Source organism: Mastigoproctus giganteus, chromosome 7 (assembly GCF_048544385.1).
Source record: "Mastigoproctus giganteus isolate SK-2022 chromosome 7, ASM4854438v1, whole genome shotgun sequence".
NCBI lineage: Eukaryota > Metazoa > Arthropoda > Arachnida > Uropygi > Thelyphonidae > Mastigoproctus > Mastigoproctus giganteus.
This window is the reverse complement of record NC_143581.1, coordinates 152,198,519-152,216,978: the sequence shown is the minus strand read 5'-3', so window position 1 is coordinate 152,216,978 and position 18,460 is coordinate 152,198,519. Positions and strand designations below refer to the sequence as shown.

Here is an 18,460-nt window from a genome sequence, read left to right as displayed (position 1 = left end):
TGACATTATCTGCTTGCAGCCACTGACCCATCATAGTGCACAAACTGCAACACCCATTGACTGCCCATTTATAATGGTGAGCAACAAGCTCCCTTTGCCTCATTTTCAATGACAAACAGTACTGATCACTTCCTAGGAGATACATCACATGTGGACAAAATCTTTACTTTCTTCACAGGTGCAACTTGGTGTATTCTAAACTTCAATCACTATTCATATTGATAAAAAAGTCCACTGAACTTTACTATAATTAGGCAAAGTATGGCTGTGTTGCCCTTCTGCTGTAAAGCCCACAAACTGTCTTTTCAGAACCACTCACATTTCTCTCCCTTTCACCCAGTTTTCATAAATTTATTGCAATTTTATTAAATCAAATCAATAATCACTGCCCTAAAAGATTGTAAAAGAAAAGCAGAAAATCATTTTAAAATAGAATTTGAATCTTTAAAAGGTAAGAATTTTTTTTTGTCAATTTGCTGTATTACTTATGTATTTAAAAATGTTATTATAAATATTTATTTACTGATATGAAGTGTTCAAATACTGTATAGTACTGTATCATGAAGTACAGTACTTCTGTGAAAAAGTTCCAACTTCCAATTGTCTTAGAACAAATTAAGCCTTTAATGTGCATAACAATAATTTTAATTTACAATCTTCTTGTGGAACCAATTACAATTGTTAATTGAAGGACCACTGTACAGCATTTCTTAAACTGCTATGATGGGAGACAATGCAAATCTGTTTAATTCTGCTGCATAAATTATAATGCTTTATAATTTATGGTAGATTCATAAGAATTCTGTAATGCTGTTCAGATATGCTAAAAATTTCCAACTTGATATACCAAAAATTGTAAAAATGTTTGCTGCTGTGGGGAAACAGGTGCAATGAAACCCCATTATGAGGAGACAGTGGTAAGAGAAGACTGAAATTCCAAGTGTTGAAGGGCAAACACCCTTTGCCATACAAGTATCTCCTACCATGCATGCTGAAAAGTTGTTAGGTGGCATAAATGTTTCAGCTTCAAGTGCATAGAAGATATTACACAAATGCCAATTTATCCATTTCACAATACAAGACTTGTCACAAGATATGAAAAAATGCAGAAACTTCTATCAGTGCCTGGCCCATTTGGCAATGTATGCATGATCTGCAATTGCTCAGCCATGTTCTGCTTACAGATGAATTCTGTTTTACAAGAAATGCAATAGAACTGAAGAAAACCTGCATACAACTGGTGAAATGCCTACATTTTCTGTGGGAACTATTGGAAGACCCCTTGAAAATCAGCATAGGTTATGGTTTATGCACACCAGTGCATCAGCCCACTTTTCTCATACCATTAACTTTTTAAAGACCAGGTACAGTAAGTGATGGAACTGTGAGAACTGCACTGCAAAATAGCCACCAATACTTGTCTGACCTCACACAATGAATGACAAACTGATAAGGTATTTTTTGAAAGCTGTTGAAACCATTAAGATTTCAACAGCTTCCAATCCTGAAAGAATAAGATGTGCGAAGGATATATGGATTCGCTGTGTTGAAGTCACTATGAACAGCTTTTTGAGATGTTTCTTTTTAGAGATTTATTTCAGGTTCCAGTTTCTCTTCATGTTTTGTAATTTTTAATAAATAATATCTTGGAAATAAAGGAACTGAAACATGGTTATAGGAATTTAATTTTAGCTGTAGAATTGGCTCCTAAATTTGTTCTGTGCAATTGAAACCCCAACTGTCTTTGGGTGTATGTTTTTAATAACTTATAATTTGAAATAACTTGAAGTTGCATGGTACTTCAGTTTTATTAACCTAAATGGACGTGACTAATAGTATCTGACATAAGTTTGACCATATGTCAGTTTACAGACAAGAGATGTAATTTATCAAATAATAAATCACCGAAAACAAATTTGAAAAATTCACTTAAATGTAATATGGATAGGCAATTGGTGGATTCAGGAATTAAATTGTACTAATTATTCTTAGTGAAGTATCATACAGCCCACTCACTGTGCACAATGAGTTGTGCCATATGGTACTTCAAATACAAACTGGGGAAAAAAATTAAGTTACTTTTTTTTTTTAAAGAGAAGTCAGTTCTAAATAAAAAATAAAATTTAAAAACTTTCAAATTTTTTTTTTATTAAAAAATAAAATAATGCAGACCATTCTAAAGGGCCAAACACTGATAAACTTCCCATCCCCAACCCAAAAGAAAAAAAAAAACCCCAACAAATTTAGTCAAAGCTGGATTGCCAGTCAGGTGTAGTATCATTTTTGTTGCAATAAACTGTCATCACACTTCCACGTTAAATTAAAATATAAGTTTAAACTAGAATCTTACCTGATACTGTTCGGGACTGCTCTTTTTTCCCTTAGGAGCCCAATATAATGTAGGGAAACTAAAGGTGAGAGGAAGGGAGGGAAGAAAAAAAATAATAAAAAATAAGCCACAAAAAAGTCCAAGACCATGATACTTAAATTATCTTTATAACATCTGTGAAATTGCTCAAAACCAATTTGTGTTGTGTATTTAGGTCTAATCTTTTCAGGTACAATATGTAACAAACAGTATGTAAGGCAGCAATATCAAGTATCAATATACAAAAATTAATGTAAAGAAACATGCAATCACTCCAGACTAACCAGTGAACTTGTTAGCGTTCATAATTCTTATCAATATTTTTATTACCAGGCTATTTACAAATTTATATTCTTTTTTTCTAGCCACTATTTGTAACTGCTGAAGAAACAGTGTCATAACAACAATCAAACTCTGGGCTGGCAGATTCAATGCCTTGGTAGACATTAACTTATTGCTACTTGTGTGGTCTGTGCCTGCTTTAATTGCCTATTATATAATATCGGCGTAGGTACGCCATAGTTTACCCATAAATTTGAACTACGTACATAGTGTCAAATGCATCGTTTTAATTGTATCTCATATTGTGGGTGCCTTCACGAGATAGCTGGTATTGCACTACTTCAAATAAATAATACTTCTCTAGCAGAAGAATTATTTATTTTCAGTTGATACCCCCCCCCAGACTCGCTTTGAAGCTAGTTGGCTTCGTCGTCAGTGGGCAGGTACCCTAGTAATGCAACATGCCATCATGGTTGAAGTTATTTCCACAATATGAGAGATGCCAAATGGTGTGTAAATAATAATGTATTAGAAGATGAAATGCACGAGGCAATTTCTTATGGGTTTAGGTAATTAACTATATACCACTGGTGTACCTACACCAATATTATTGCACTGATGCCACTTTTACATACATGATGTAGTGCATGCAACATCTGTCACAGCAAGTTTAAAAACATCAATAAAACTTGACCATATCGCCTTCAACTGGCTCCACTATGTTGCCATAACTTAAAATCAGGGATGTTTGAAAGGGATACCATGTACTGTGGGAGAGGGCACCCTAATGATAGAAGTACTTTATTTTTGTACACCATCTTGAAACAATGACCCACCACTCAGTTCTGTTTAATAACAGTATAGTTATATAATGCAAGGAAGCCACAAGTATCCTAAAAAAAATGTAGATAAGAAAATACAATGTATGCTCTTTCCCCCTTTATGCAGGTAACTATCCAGTTGACCTTTGAATTTCTTCAAAATGTTACCTCAACTCCCTGCAGAGGAAACTTGTTCCATTAATCAACTTATTGGCTTAAAAAAAATAATAATAACAACAACCTCTACAAGCTAGTCTAAACCTCTTCTCCTGTAATTTGAATTTATATCTTCTACTTCTGGAATTCTTGATAAGTGAAAATTCCACCTTCATTTTACTAAACTAATCCCTCCTAGCCTTATAAACCTCAATCAGGTTCTCCTCTAAGGTACCTGGTTGCCAAGCTCTAACCCACAGTCTTTCCCCATATGGTTGCCCTTTTGCTCATCTTACAATGCAAGCTACCCATCTTTGAACCCTTTCAAGAAGCTCAATATTGTTTTTTTTTTTTTTTTTAGATTACTCCATACATGAACACTATTCCAAATTCAGTCTTACAATTGCTTTATACATGACTATCTACAGGATAATGTTCAATAAATCAACAGTACAATATGGGCTTTCCTTACTGGCTGTTTATACTATTCTGAAAACATATCTGCCAATCCTTAGGTAATTCTACTTCTGACATTACACCAATCCAAAGAATATCCTTTAATCACAAACCCTCTTAGAATCTTATCATTAGTAACCCCAACCTGTTCAAGCTTATACAGTAAACTTTAATGAAGGACTGAATTAAATGTTTTGCTAAAACCTAAATAAACTATGTTAAAATTGTTTCTCCACATGCAGTTCATGAGCAATTATGTCAAAATTGCTTACTAGGTTAGTTAAACATTTTCCTTTAGCAAAACCATATCATGTGTCCTTCAGAATAGACATTTCTTTCTAAATGTCCCTGGATTGCACTCTTAATCACTGCCTCTGAGACTTTCCCCTATCACTGAACCCTCAATAATTGGTTTGTAGTTAGTGACTTCTCTTAGAGCTAACTTTATGTATTGGCAATATGTTGGTATATCTCTAATCCAGAGGAATCTCTAGTCCAATGATGCCCTCATAATTAACCTCACTGGTTCAATACAATCTCTGGTTGCATCTCTCAAAATTACTGTGTATGTGCCATCAACTCCGGAAACCCTTGTTGCCTTTATGTTGGAAAGTTTTTCTAATGATAAACTATCAGTAATTTTGAAATTATTAATTTCATACAGCTGAGCCTCACTTGTATAGCCTCTCTTCAGCATGAAGGGTCTTTCATCAGTTAAGGACTGATGAAAAATACCTATTCAATTCACCAGTAACATTAGATGGGTTATTTAAGATTTTCCCATTCCACTATACAAGGTGTGATCTGAGTTGTTTCTTTTTCTTTGTATTTGAATGCATGAAAAATTCCTTGTCCCTATTCTTTGCTCTTAGCTAGTGCTTTCTCATACTTAGCACTTGCCTCCCTGGCCTTATTTATGGTACTGTTACAGATAAACTTGTAATTTTCCAGTAATTATCATTACTAACTTTCAAATGTCATCTTTATGTTCTGTTATACTGGCTAGCTCCATATTCACCCATTTTGGCATCCTCTTCATGCAATATTTTCTTAATCATATATATATGGTTCATGGCTTGTGATTTTTTCTTTAAAGGTATTCCATAATTCAAACTCCCTCTGCAATCTGCCCAATTAACAGATGCCACATAATATCTTAAACTGTCCTAGTGCTCCCCTTATCAAATTAAAACCCGTGCATTTACTTTAACTACTACAACATTTTCCTTCATCTTTCAACTATTGATCATATGATCACTACCTGCCACTGGTTCCTGGACTTCTTTAAGCCAAGTAATGTCATCTTATTCGTAAGTAATGAAGTTAAGAATATTCTCACCCCTAGTATTTTCTGGAACATGCTGGTGCAAATAATAGTTTATTTAAAAATTGTTCCCCCATGGTGAATTTCCCTCCTACTTATTTCAATCAATTAGGGACAGATTGAATTCAATCATAAGACATTCATGCTTGCTCATTTGAGCTACATGTAGAGACTCTTCATGTGCTTCTCAATCTTCTGGTCTGTAGATTACTCCCACTCTAATTATACCACTGGTTCCAACTATTTCACCACACAGATTCTATGCTGGTAGCCTTCATTCCTAACCCAGCTAAAGTTCTTTTGCACTCAGGCTGCTTTTGATAAGAAGAATGATCCCACAACCACTTCTATCTTCCCTAACTATACTATATATGCCATAGTGGCACAGAAACATGGTGCCATCCAATTTGTGGGCGGCACCATGTTTCTGTTAGCCCTTTATGTCAGCATTATCTGTCGCAACCAGGGACAAATTCAGCCATTTAATTACGACACATGCTATTACTGTAGACAGAGTAAGTTAGAAGTATTCTTCTATAGTTTACTACTCTTATACACCCGGTGAAGTTATTTAGACTTGTTTCCCTAGCTTACCTTCCTGCTCATTTGAAACATTGCTTCCTTCAAAACACCTTGCCAACAGCAACTGTTGCAGCAACAAATAAGATTGGGATTAGTGCAAACATTACTTTGAACCACATCAGAAACAAATCTACATTATCCTTCTCCAACTAGCAGTTTCCCTGAACCCTTGTGCAACATTGAGTCAGTTTGGTGTGACATAAGCACTGGGAAAGCAAAGATGAGGGCAGGAGTTTGTTATAGGTCTAATGACTCTGATGAGTACAATGAACAATTATACAGAGAAATAGAATGGGCCAGTAAATCAGGCTTATAATGGGGAATTTTAACTTCCCAGAATTGTTGGGGACACACCTTTTGTGGATTTATTGGATGATTGTTTTCTACAGCAGCATGTTAGAGAGGCAACCAGAGGGAGTAACTCTTGATCTATTTATCAGTAGTGATTATTCATGCATTAAAAATTTACAGATAAAGGAACCACTAGGTGGCAGCAATCACAGTGTACTGATGTGGGATTTACTTAAAGATGTAACTACCATCAGGGGTAAAGGGAAGGGTTTTTGCCTTTGTAAAAGTGACTACACTGGTCTCAGATTTTTTTAAAGTTCTATATAGTGGGACCCACGGATGATGTTACCAACAGCAAATTCTAAACAAGAGACATATTTGATGATGTTACCAACAGCAAATTCTAAACAAGAGACATTCAAAGAATGTAATCTTGGAATGCTACTAGGCTTTTTGTTCCAACTAAGAAATACTGTTTTAGGTCCAAATGGATGTCAGGTGAACTAATGGCAGAGAAGAAAAATGCATGGGATGCATATAAATTATCAGGTGAGAGAGAAGCCTATGGTATATAAACTAGTCTGTAATCAAGTCGCAAAGGAGGTTAGGGCAAGCAAAGGCAGATATGAAAAATCTTTGGCAATGGATGCAAAGAAAAACAGCAAAGACTTCCTTACTTATATAAACTCTAAAAGGCAGGGGATGAATCAAATCTGTCCACTTGATATCAATGGTTTGTAGATGATCATTCTCAAATAGCTGCCAAACTAAAAATTTTATAACTCAGACCGCTGTAGTCACCTTTACGAAAGCAAAGGCATTTCCCTTTATCCCTGATGGTAGTTACATCTGAGTAAATCCCACATCAGTAACACTGTGATCACAGTCCCCTAGTGGTTTCCTTTATCTGCAGATTCTTAATGCATGAATAATCAGATCAAGGGTATTAAATTAAGAGTTATGAAAATGAGTGTAACATAATAGAAAAGTAACTATGATACTTGGAAAGGCCAAAGCACTTCAATTTTATTTGGGAATAAAATGAAAAAGCAAACATTCCAATGCTAGACAAAGTAATTTTCACCTATACATTCATGCAAATATAACTTGTATGTTAAAAGTACTGAATAAAGTACAGCCAGCTATAATTCACTACTTCATGACAGCACTGTAAGTCAACATTGAGTGTATGGAAGCATCCTATTTATCTAGTTCCAAATGTATCAATGGGCACACACAGAAGACCATTCAGAACTGTTTGATGGGATTTTTCAAATGGAAATATTTACAGCAGCATATATAAGTTTAATTATGTAAGGTGCATGTAATAAGACCACCCCCACACACAATAAATTTTAATGTCAAGATAAAAAACTGCATTATACAACTGCTTATATTGTAATTAAGTTTATTTCATAGGGTTTTTCCTCACATGCTGATACATGCAACACAGAAAAGTCCACAAGGAAATTTCTTTACATGCTGAACCTTTTACTATTCTGTCTGTAGAAAGTACAGTTTATTTGACTTACAGTTCTGTAGGCTTGAAAGTATTATGCCAATTCTTCTATTCCACTTAAATTGCTTTACAATTCAGGTGTTGACATCCAAAATACTGATAACAAACTACATTCAGTTATAATATTGGCCTGCCACATTTCTTTTTCACTTTTGTACATGCTGAATGTAGTGTAGTCAATTATGTGCTGTAGTATTTGCCAGTGCACCTGGAATGTGTTCTTCAACATGTGCCATTTTAAATGACCCATACTCTGACACTATGTATACTTTTACTTGACTCCTTACATGTTCAATTGGATTAAGGTCACAGAGGCATGGAGGTAAGCGAAGGACCATGTGAACATCCAATAAGTGTGTTTTTGTGTCTATTTGGTAAGCAGAAAACCAACCCTTTATTGAATTAAATAATTTGGAATCAAAAATTCTGGCTTAATTTGATCAGGATGCCATTCCAAATTCTGATGTTAAAAAAGCTAGTATATCTCTTTTTGGAATTGACTTTGCTGGTATAGCTTCAAGACAAACAGAATGATATGCAGCACTGATTAATACAATTATGCTATTTAGCTGAGATGTTTCAAATTTTCTTTGAAACATCTCAAAATAGCAAAACCTGATTTGCTACCAGCAAATGTCAGTATAAACCTCCCACCTTTGCCTGACTGAGCCTTCAACCCTGTGGATAATCCTATCAGACATTTCTCTCACTTTCACGGTTGAGTCCTGACATAGTTCAGTTTTTGTTTGACCGGCATTAACCCAGGTTTCATCTAAATAATATGGGTTTCTCTCTTCAGCTCTATACTGATTAATGGCATGAAGGTATTTTTTTTAATCCACATAATATTTTGTTCAATTAAAGCAGATGCATGTTTAACTGTAAATGAATCCAGTGGCATTCAAAATTTGGTAGTTTGCCATCATTTACTTCCTTCAAAAGGAAAAATGCAGCAGGAAGGAATTGTTTTCTCTATAAAACTGAAGCACTTAAAGATGAATAGTTGACAAATAAATTAAAACGGTCATACTTCTGAAAGTGTGAATGCTTAAAATAGCTGACAGTGGCTTTCAACAAGATGACGTCAGTTACCAGTGGATGTCACTTCAACTTTAACTCTGAACACAGTCATAGCTTAAACGTCAGTACACCTTGCAAGTATATGAAGAGTCAGTGAACATATGATTCGAAGAACTAGTTTCCATGTTAAAATGTGCATAAGCTTGTTGCACATTGATCATTTCAATAATTCTTACTCATGCTGTATGCAAAAAAACTTTTGCATGATTTGGTATACGATCAACTATTAATGAATGTCGTACTGTTGATTCCAAATTGTTCCAGCAGATACAAAAGTCCTTGTAACTGTCTTGCATAGTGACACAAAGGAACTTCACTTCACACACAGAAGCCAACATTGACTCATGATGCAGTCACTGACTATAGTGGCACAGCACCCAAATTATAATGGAAAATTGAAATTTTACAAGTAAAATGATCACAGGAGGGTATGATAGTTTTGAATAATAAAAAAAAAATTTTTAAATAATATTTTAAATAAAATAATTTTTAATAAAAATTTGCATTAATAACAAAACAGCCACTTAAAAGCATTGTGCACGTACCAAACAATTTTTGGTTCGCATGTCTGCATGTACTGTATTCAGACAAGTGGTTATATTATAAAGGGTATTTTCTCTGGCATTATGGAATTACGTGCATTCAGGGCATGTATATCTATATAACTGAATTCGAAGAGAAATAGGTAGCTGGTTAAATTTTAAGCCAATGCTAAGTAACTTTTTCTGGTCATAACTGAGAAGTTAACCATGTCATAGTTCAGTAAAATCTAATACTTCAATAATAGGACCAGTAAGTTGTATTACATAAATATCAACACTAGTATTAATTTAAATTACTACCCCCCGTCTCTCCCAAGATGTTATGAGATAAATATGTAAATTAATTATTTTCCTACCCCACATAGTATTTGGTGTCAACTTTGCCTGCATTAATAATAATCCAGTGCCAACAGGGTGAAATCATATATATCAGGGGTGGCTGTTTGTTTGTTTGTTATTTGGTTTTTTAGGAGCATTAGCAACTAAGGCCATACTGCTCCGGGAATATGCGGTGGTCATTCCCTGACCTTTCCGCATCCTCCATATTTGGTGGTAACGGCCTCGAACCCCGGTCTAATCAAGAAGCGTGTGCTACGCACTGCTGCTCCTTCCCACCTGGCTACGGAGGCGCCATCAGGGGTGGCCAACGAGTCGATTGTGGCTTTAATTTTGGTCGATCACGATGAATTTTAAATATAGTCATCACTCAGTTTGCGTAGTCAGGTATACTACCAAAATTATATTGTGCAGAGGATTTCGCTGTGTTATTTTTTTAAACAAAGCTTCAAAAATAGGAACGAGGAGTAGATTTTGAAAATTTCATTGAAAAAGAAACATTTCACCATTATAAACGTAAAATACCACAGAATTCCAGCTGTAGATATTGCAAATGCAATAAGATTGAGTTTACTACCCATTTATAATTAGATTGTACTAACAGAAAAGTGCAAACTGTTTTATGGTCGTGACCTCCAGAAATAGTTTTAGAGAAATATCACAACAGCATTCAAAACTGATTCGTATAAGGATATAACCAAACAGAGCAATAAACGGTGGTGTGTTTGTCCAGTTATTTTGGAAACAACTTCCTCATTCAGGAATCCTCTTCATCAATTTTCCTACGTTAGCTGTTCGGACAATATTTTTTCCAGTTCGTGCAACTTAGTGTTAAGCATCAGTAAGGATTGCTTTTGCTGATTTAACAACTGGACAGTACTTATGTTAATTTAATATCTTTGACTTAAAATGAATACTGCAAAAAAGAGTAAAAACTTATCATTTTCATCAAGAGTGGGAACTAGAATACTTTGTAATGACGAAAGAAAAATGTTGCTGTTTGATTTGCAATGCTTCCATGGCTATATCCAAAAAAGGAAATTCAGAAAGGCACTTCAACACACTCCATGGTAAATACCAATTGGATTTTCTGCCGAATAGTGACGATAGAAAAAATAAATTAGAACTTAAATCTAGATTATTCACGTAACCATTTCTTCATGACACCTAATTTACAATCTAAAGCAGTAACTGTAGCATCATTTAAAGTGAGTCATCTTCTTGCAAAAAAAATGCAGCTCATTTTCTGTTGGTCAATTCATCAAAGATGTATTTTTAGAAATAAGATTCTTTTTGAAAATTTTAAGAACAAAAATGAAATTAAAAGTGCCCTTCAAGATCTGCAATTATCTTGAAGTACTGTGATGCACTGCTTCGAAAAAAATGAGTAAAAATGTGAAAAATTGTGTGCTCATATTGCTAATTGAGTGTCCTTTTCTTTACAACTGGGTGAATCTACATACGTCAGTGATACAGCTCAATTGCTCATTTTTGTTGGTATGTTTTTCAATGATTCTGCCACTAGAAGAACTGCTGGGTATGGTTTTGTTAAAAGAAAGAACTAGAGATCTCGATATCTTTAACTCATTCAAACATTTTATTGAAAAAATTAAATTACCACTATTTAAGCTCGTATCAGTAACAGCAGATGGAGCTAAAGCAATGATGGGGCATCTTAATGGATTCATCACATTGTGCCAAAAGGATAATGAATTCCCAGATTTGAGTTACCACTGTATCATCCACCAACAAGTGTTAGCCAGTTAACCAAGTGTAAGATTTCTGAAGCAATAAGGACAGACAAAATATGCTGTCTTTACAACCCAAAATATCAATTCTGAGTAGAACTTGGAGGAAAGGGGTCAGTGACAGGTCTAAAAAGGTAAATTAATAAGAGAAATTATTTTTTGACTATAAAAGCATAATTATGAAGTTACATCAGGAGATCATTGTTAATAAGGTTGTGTACTTAGAAATCAATAAGCACTTCAGAAATGTAATTTGAAGGAAGATACCTGATCTGCAGGCTAGGAAAAGTCTGTTACTCAGGGGAAATTTCCGATTACCTTTCCAAGAACCAACTTTCTACATTCTTTTCCCCTATAATTACATAACCAATGGGGAAGGGAAGAGTAAACAGCAAAGGTCATTATTAAAAAAACCCATAATTATCTGTATTAAAAATTCAATCCTGGAACTTTGATGCTAATTTGTATATGAAACAAGGTTACCATACATTTGTGTCTTATCTTAAGGCATGCTAAAAGAAATTCTTACCCATGCACTTCAAATGGAGGAGGGACATCATTTGCTGTTGCATCCATTTTAACAATAAGTATGTCTTCATCTTCCATCTGAAATTGACAAGTAGTTTATTTGGATATTTTTATTTATTTAATATAAAATCAGTTCTCTTACAATTGCCTATTTATTCTGGGAATAAATCTGCATAAAGGAGAAAAAAGAATAAAAGTTTTTAGATTAATCATCCCACAAGTGCAATTTTGCTGCCATACCTGACTGATACAGAGGTGCTTACAATCAAATGTCTGTATAAATTTGAATGGCTCACCTGTGTTATCACACACGATACCCAACTGGTTGTGGTGTTATAAGAAATCAATAGGTAGACAAGAAGAATTACAAAAAGTCCACTAGGCACAACATTTGTGTTCACTGAATCTCTCTCTCTCTCTCTCTCTCTCTCTCTCTCAGAGAAAGTTTTATAGTAAGTGAGAGATGGCTTGACTAATACTCAATAGTCATGTGGTGAACATTAGTGGGAAGAGCTTATCTGCTGACCAGCCTATTACTCAAATTTATAGAAAATTTAAGTAATTAAAACTGCTAACATCACAGAAAAACTAAGTATGGATGAAACAGGTCTAAATTATACAATAGTACCTACAATGGCAATTATACAATATTATAAATAGAGGGGGGAGAAGCCTCCACAGCACCAGGATACAAAAAATCCGGGGGGGGGGGGGGGGGGTCACGATTGCCACACGGGCAATGCAAAGAACTCTCAAATTGCCACTTTGTCATTTGTAAATCAAATAATCCCAGAGCATTTCAAAATAAATTTTTCAATTTTACTTGTTACTACCACTCACAAATATCAGCATGGATGTACTCTGCATTATTCAAAAATTTTCATGAATCTATCTTCTTGAAAGGAAAACTAAGTAAATAAAGTTATCTGAACACACTATTCTCTTTCTGGATAATGCTCCTTTGCTTCTCAATTGTGAGAAGCTTAAAGAAGGGGGCATAAGGACCATAATTTTCCTCCCGAATCTAAACCCTCGATCCAGCCTGTGGTTCAAAGAGGTTTCTAGGATGCCCAAAGAGATGACAGGTGAAAATTAAAGTTTGGAGGAACACAAGAATATAGCTCTTATGGAATCATTAAAAATCATCAATATCAAAAGATATTAATTACAATATAGCACTAACATGGAACTGAATTCCAAGTTACTAAACATTTACTAAATATTTTAGAAAAATTTGGCATGAGTTGACAACACTAATGAAAGTCTTAGTACAAGATAGCAAACAGTTTATTAGCTCATTTCAAGCAAACTCTGGTTTCAAAGATTTATAGCAAGAATATATACAATGGATTCAACAATTTTCTCCAAATTAAGTGCTACTGATTTGTTGGGAAACAATATTATGGATGATGCAGAAATCACACATCATGGTGGCACCAGATGGATTCAAATATGAAGAGATGAATCAAATCCAGGGCCAAAAATTTCTAATGCACTCACCAGAAACTCCCTAGATATAAGCTTTACATTATACCAATTGACAGCAAAGTTTCAACAGTCAATGTGATGTTTATAAAAAAGTGGAGGGACCATCCTGCAAAATGCTGCATTTCATCACCTAAACAGATGATTACTAATTTTATACAAATGGATGTACATGTTTTAAGTGAAAAATTAAGTAATGAATATTTTATTATGCCCACTTTAACAGAATTTCAATTAACTGACCAATTATCACTCATGTCAAGTAAGAGGGGGGCTTTTGCTGTAGTATATTCCAGGTGAAAGTACAAATGAAAATCAAACAAAAACCTTACCTTGAAAATTGTACAAAAAACCATTTGATAACCAAAATGGTTGTCTCAGGGGCCAATCAGTTCAGAATTTTTGTTCGCCGTTATAGCTATTTTGTACCAACTCACTTGTTTGGCAAACAAATAAATGAAATCATGATTTTTAAAAATTTACCATCTGGAATATCAAAGACCTGTTTTATTATTAATTAAATAATTTCACTAGCTTACAGGCAATGACAATTTTTTTATATATATATATATATATATATATATTTTTTTTGGCAAAAAAAAAAATATATTTTTTTTGGCAAAAAAAAAAATATATTTTTTTTGGCAAAAAAAAAAAATATATATATCAGTAAACCAGTGGTTTTCATTCAAAAACATTTCATGGACCTATGAATTTTTCCAAAATTTCTACCACAGATTAAAATAATTGCAATCACAATGAAGTTTAGTAACACTAATAAAACTATTTCATAAGCATTTTTATTACTGCCAAAAATCATACCTCCTTTCCCAACTCCTCATATATTGGTGCTAACTTTTTACAGTGACCACACCAGGGAGCATAAAATTCAATTAATACATCTTTATCACTTTCTGTAACTAATTCCTGGAAGTTTTCAGCAACAGCAACCTATATAATAAATATAAAAAAACTTAGAATGTTACAATCATGTTACTGAAAAATGTGATAAATTAAAAATCAAATCCTTGTAAATTTAATGTGCAATAAAATAATGCTCTTGCATCATCCAGTGTGCTTTTATTTTCTTACCATTACCAAAAATTATTTCGGGTGTGTGTTTAACACATTCTCTGTGTATGTGACAATTTTAAAATAATGTAGAAAGTTAATGTAAAAAAAAATAAATAAAAAAAAAGTAATCCACTCTGGATTTCCAGAGATTAAAATTAAAAATGATTTTATATTTGTGAACAGACATCTAGCCAATGCACATGTTCAGACTTCTTTGAAAGCAAAAAGGTAGATTTACAATCCAACTCTGGAGACCAACATCCACAACAATATTTTTACAAGATAGGAATGGAGTAAACTTGTAAGAGGACTCAAGAATCCTCTAGATGTCAAATAGATGTAAAAAAAAAGTGAGTTTCTGGAGACACCAATCCTAGATATGAGATGTGGCTATTAAATAATGAGACTCTTGCAATAAAATACATATGAAATATTTTTTACTTCAGAAGTTCTCCTAAAAAAAAAAAGCCTCAAGTCTTACACACATTGTTCCATACATTTCTTCCACGCACAAACATTTCTGGAAGTAATCTCCCAGTCCTTTTAACACTTCAGTCGTTTTTTCCTGAATGTCTTCAGTGGACTGAAAATGGTTCTCATGTACATTTTTCAGTTTAGGAAAGAGAAGAAAGTCACAAGGGGCTATGTCTGGTGAGTGGGCAAACAGAGGCCACATTGTGTGCTGGAGCAGTAGTTTGATGGAGCACCCAATCATCCTTCCACAATTAGATCTCTTCATATAGCCTTGATACTTCAATGTAGTATGTTTGACTGACAGTCTGATTTGGTGGGACTAAATCAGACAATTCCTTTAATATCAAAGAAAACAAGAAGCATGGTTTTCATTTTAGACACTAGTATTAAATCTCTCTCTCAATATGTGAATTAAATTAAATTATTTTCCTACCTTATATAGTATTTGGAGTCAACTTTGGTGGCAAAGTTGACACCAAATACTCTACAGGGTAGGTCTTCATTTTTTTGGCCTGGGAGATTGTTTTGCCTTCCACTGTATTGACTGTCTTGTTTCTGGAACAGCCAACTTTCATCACAAGTAATTATAGTACTCAGTCTGGATCTCAATTTTTTTCAAAACATCTTCAAGCTTGAAGTTTTCATTCTTTGATCTTGATTCAAAATTTTTGGCTCCATGCATACTTTTCTCATGCCTAAGTTTAGCTAAGATTTGTCTGTTTATCTATAGAGCTTTGATCCAATTTTAATGCTTGAATGACAATCACTTCTAATCACTATTCTTACTCAGTTGTTCATAGTCTCCACATTCTCTCTTCCTTCTAAAAAATCTTTTTGCCATTCATACAACTTTCAGTCTGTTTTCTTTAATTGTGCTAAAAAATTTGAGGTATGTCACTTTTCTGGCAAAGTGACAAAACAAAGTAATGAAAACCTGTCTCGCTGCAGAGCAAATAAGCATGTTGGAACATTACTTGGCAAGCAACTAGGGAAAGGTTCAAGGTCAACAGCAGTGCCCATGTTTCACAGATGGCACCGTGTGTAGTGGCTGTATGCAGTCTCATTATGTAATAACCACACCTTGTATATACCTAAACATTCAACATCAGGGAAGACCTGCAGTTAGCAGCTATTCAGAAGAACAGGAATGCTGAGTGAAAATGAGAAAACCTGGTTTTATTCCGTGCAGAGGAGTAATACCTGTGATGTGCTTATACCAGGGAAAGTTGAAGGTAAGAATTGTGGTTCATCTTGAAGAGCAACACACCCAATTTTTATTATAATGTGCAACACCTATGTTTACTGCACTATAATGAGGGCCTCCATAGCCAAGTGGTCAGGAGCAGGAGTGTAGTAGCACACTCCTTGAGTAGACTAGGGTTCAAGCCCCCGACTGCTAAATACGGTCAATCTGCCAACCTGCACTGGACCAGCATGGCAGATTATGGTCCATTTCTCTCAGCATGAATAATTTTTGAGGAGGCTTCCATCCTGCAGTGGGTTGATAATGGCTGCAGTTTACCTTTTTTTTTTTAAGGAGTTTGTCTTTTATTTCTGTGGTTGTGCTGCTTTTGCATATCACACTGGCCATTCTACAGTCTTCATTTTTAATCCAATCTTGAGGGAACTTTTATCCAGCCATCCTTTGACCACAGATATGTAGTGAACATGTGCACCACTTTGCTGGAACCATTTTGGATGTTCATCCTGTTCACTGAGAATGGCTAGAAAATTTCATTCTGCAACATAAAGATACACCCTTACTGACAAGGTGTTTTGAAATTGATCGATTATCTTGTAAAGACCATACCATAAGACAACACAGTTAACACGCTGCTCCTTAGATGGACTAATTCAGTTATGGTTAGTTTTGGGTCAGTGAAATGTTTTTCTAACCCTAACCAGATACAATTATTCTTAGACTTTTCTGAAACAGTTTATTTTGCTCTGTGCACAGTGCCCACTCATAGAACTTCATTACTCGAAATCAGGATCATTAAGTTCATAAGGATGCCAATTGATTTCTCTTCAAGATGTGTGGGATACTGAATTTTGACACCTGTTTCTATACACAGGGTGTCCGGACTAGAGGCATCCAAAAATAACGGCTTATAATGCAATAACCACTCCTTATATTTTCTCAAACAAAAGTGCAGTCGATAGGAAGTCGAAGATTTGTTTCATCACAATGTCAAGGGTCACTAGTGCAGGCACATCACCAGTAGTTACGCATGCACAAAAACTGGCTATTGCCTCAGTCGAGATGTGGATGCACAGCAGAAGGTGCAGTTCATGCTTTGGTTAGCTGAATTTCAATCAATTACGAGCATTCGGCAGCATGCACAAAGGGAATGTGGATCCTCCCACATCCAAATCCATTCTTTAGTGGGATAAGACTTTAAAAGAGATGGGAAGTTTGGTTTCACAAACCGGAAAAAGCGCGTGACCAATGAGATTGTGGATCGGGTGCGTGAGTCATTCTCGTGGAGCCTACGTAAGTCAAACCTCAACACCTTAAGCCAGATGATCACCGCTTAAGAGCTGATTAACACACTACTAGGTGGTTGTACCTAATAAAGTGGCAGCAGTGTGTGTGTGTGGTAAGGAAACATTACAGGGTCTGCAATGATGGATATGAGAAGTACACAGTGCCTGAACTAAAAGGGTGTAAAGGATAGCAGAAAATAGAAATGAAGTAGTAATGAAAAAGGTGAAAGAATGTTAAAAATCCTAGTATGATTATGAATCAAGATAATGGCATAATTAACAAGCCAATAGGAAGAAATGGGACTGTGGAAAAACAATACAATTATATTATATTTTTAACTTTAATTTACACTGTGCAGGGACTACACCTTGTCTGATAGTATTCAAACAGGGGCTTTACTTCTGTTTCCCCCCCCCTTTTGTACTATGGACAAGTTTAGAAATGCAGTTCCTGACACATGGTCAGGAGTAGTCCCCTGATGAAATGCCTGGCCATGTATCAATTTTTTCTTTTTAACTGTCTTCAGATTTTGAATTTTTGCCATCCCTATATTTGACCTTTCTATAATTGCCCACCTATATCTGAATACAGTTATACCCCTTTGTAATTTTATTTATTTTCTTTTTCCATAGTCCCATTTCTTCCTATTGGCTTGTTAATTATTCCATTAATTATCTTAATTTATATTTGTACTAGGATTTTAACATTTCACCTTTTTCATTACTACTTCCCATTTCTTTTTTTCTGCTATCCTTTACACCCTCTTAGTTCAGCACTGTGTACTCCTCTCCATCTTTGCAGACCCTGTATTAATGTTTCTTACTATACATTTATATATTCTTTTACTTCCTTTACTGCTACCCTGCATGTTTTGGAGTATTTGACATAAGATATGTTTCAAAAAAT

General features: G+C 34.7%; 1 protein-coding gene across 2 annotated transcripts in view; it reads right to left on the bottom strand.

Moving 5' to 3' along the window:
* The window catches only part of ERp60 (disulfide-isomerase A3), a 133,455-nt gene that overhangs the window by 3,620 nt on the left and 111,375 nt on the right, over positions 1 to 18,460 (bottom strand). For both annotated transcript variants that reach the window (XM_090377946.1, XM_090377945.1), the window contains 3 exons: positions 14,341 to 14,469; positions 12,035 to 12,111; positions 2,351 to 2,408 (listed from right to left, as the gene is read on the bottom strand). In XM_090377946.1, coding sequence (XP_090234072.1) covers positions 2,351 to 2,408; positions 12,035 to 12,111; positions 14,341 to 14,469 — 264 coding nt within the window. The remainder of the gene's footprint in view (positions 1 to 2,350; positions 2,409 to 12,034; positions 12,112 to 14,340; positions 14,470 to 18,460) is intronic.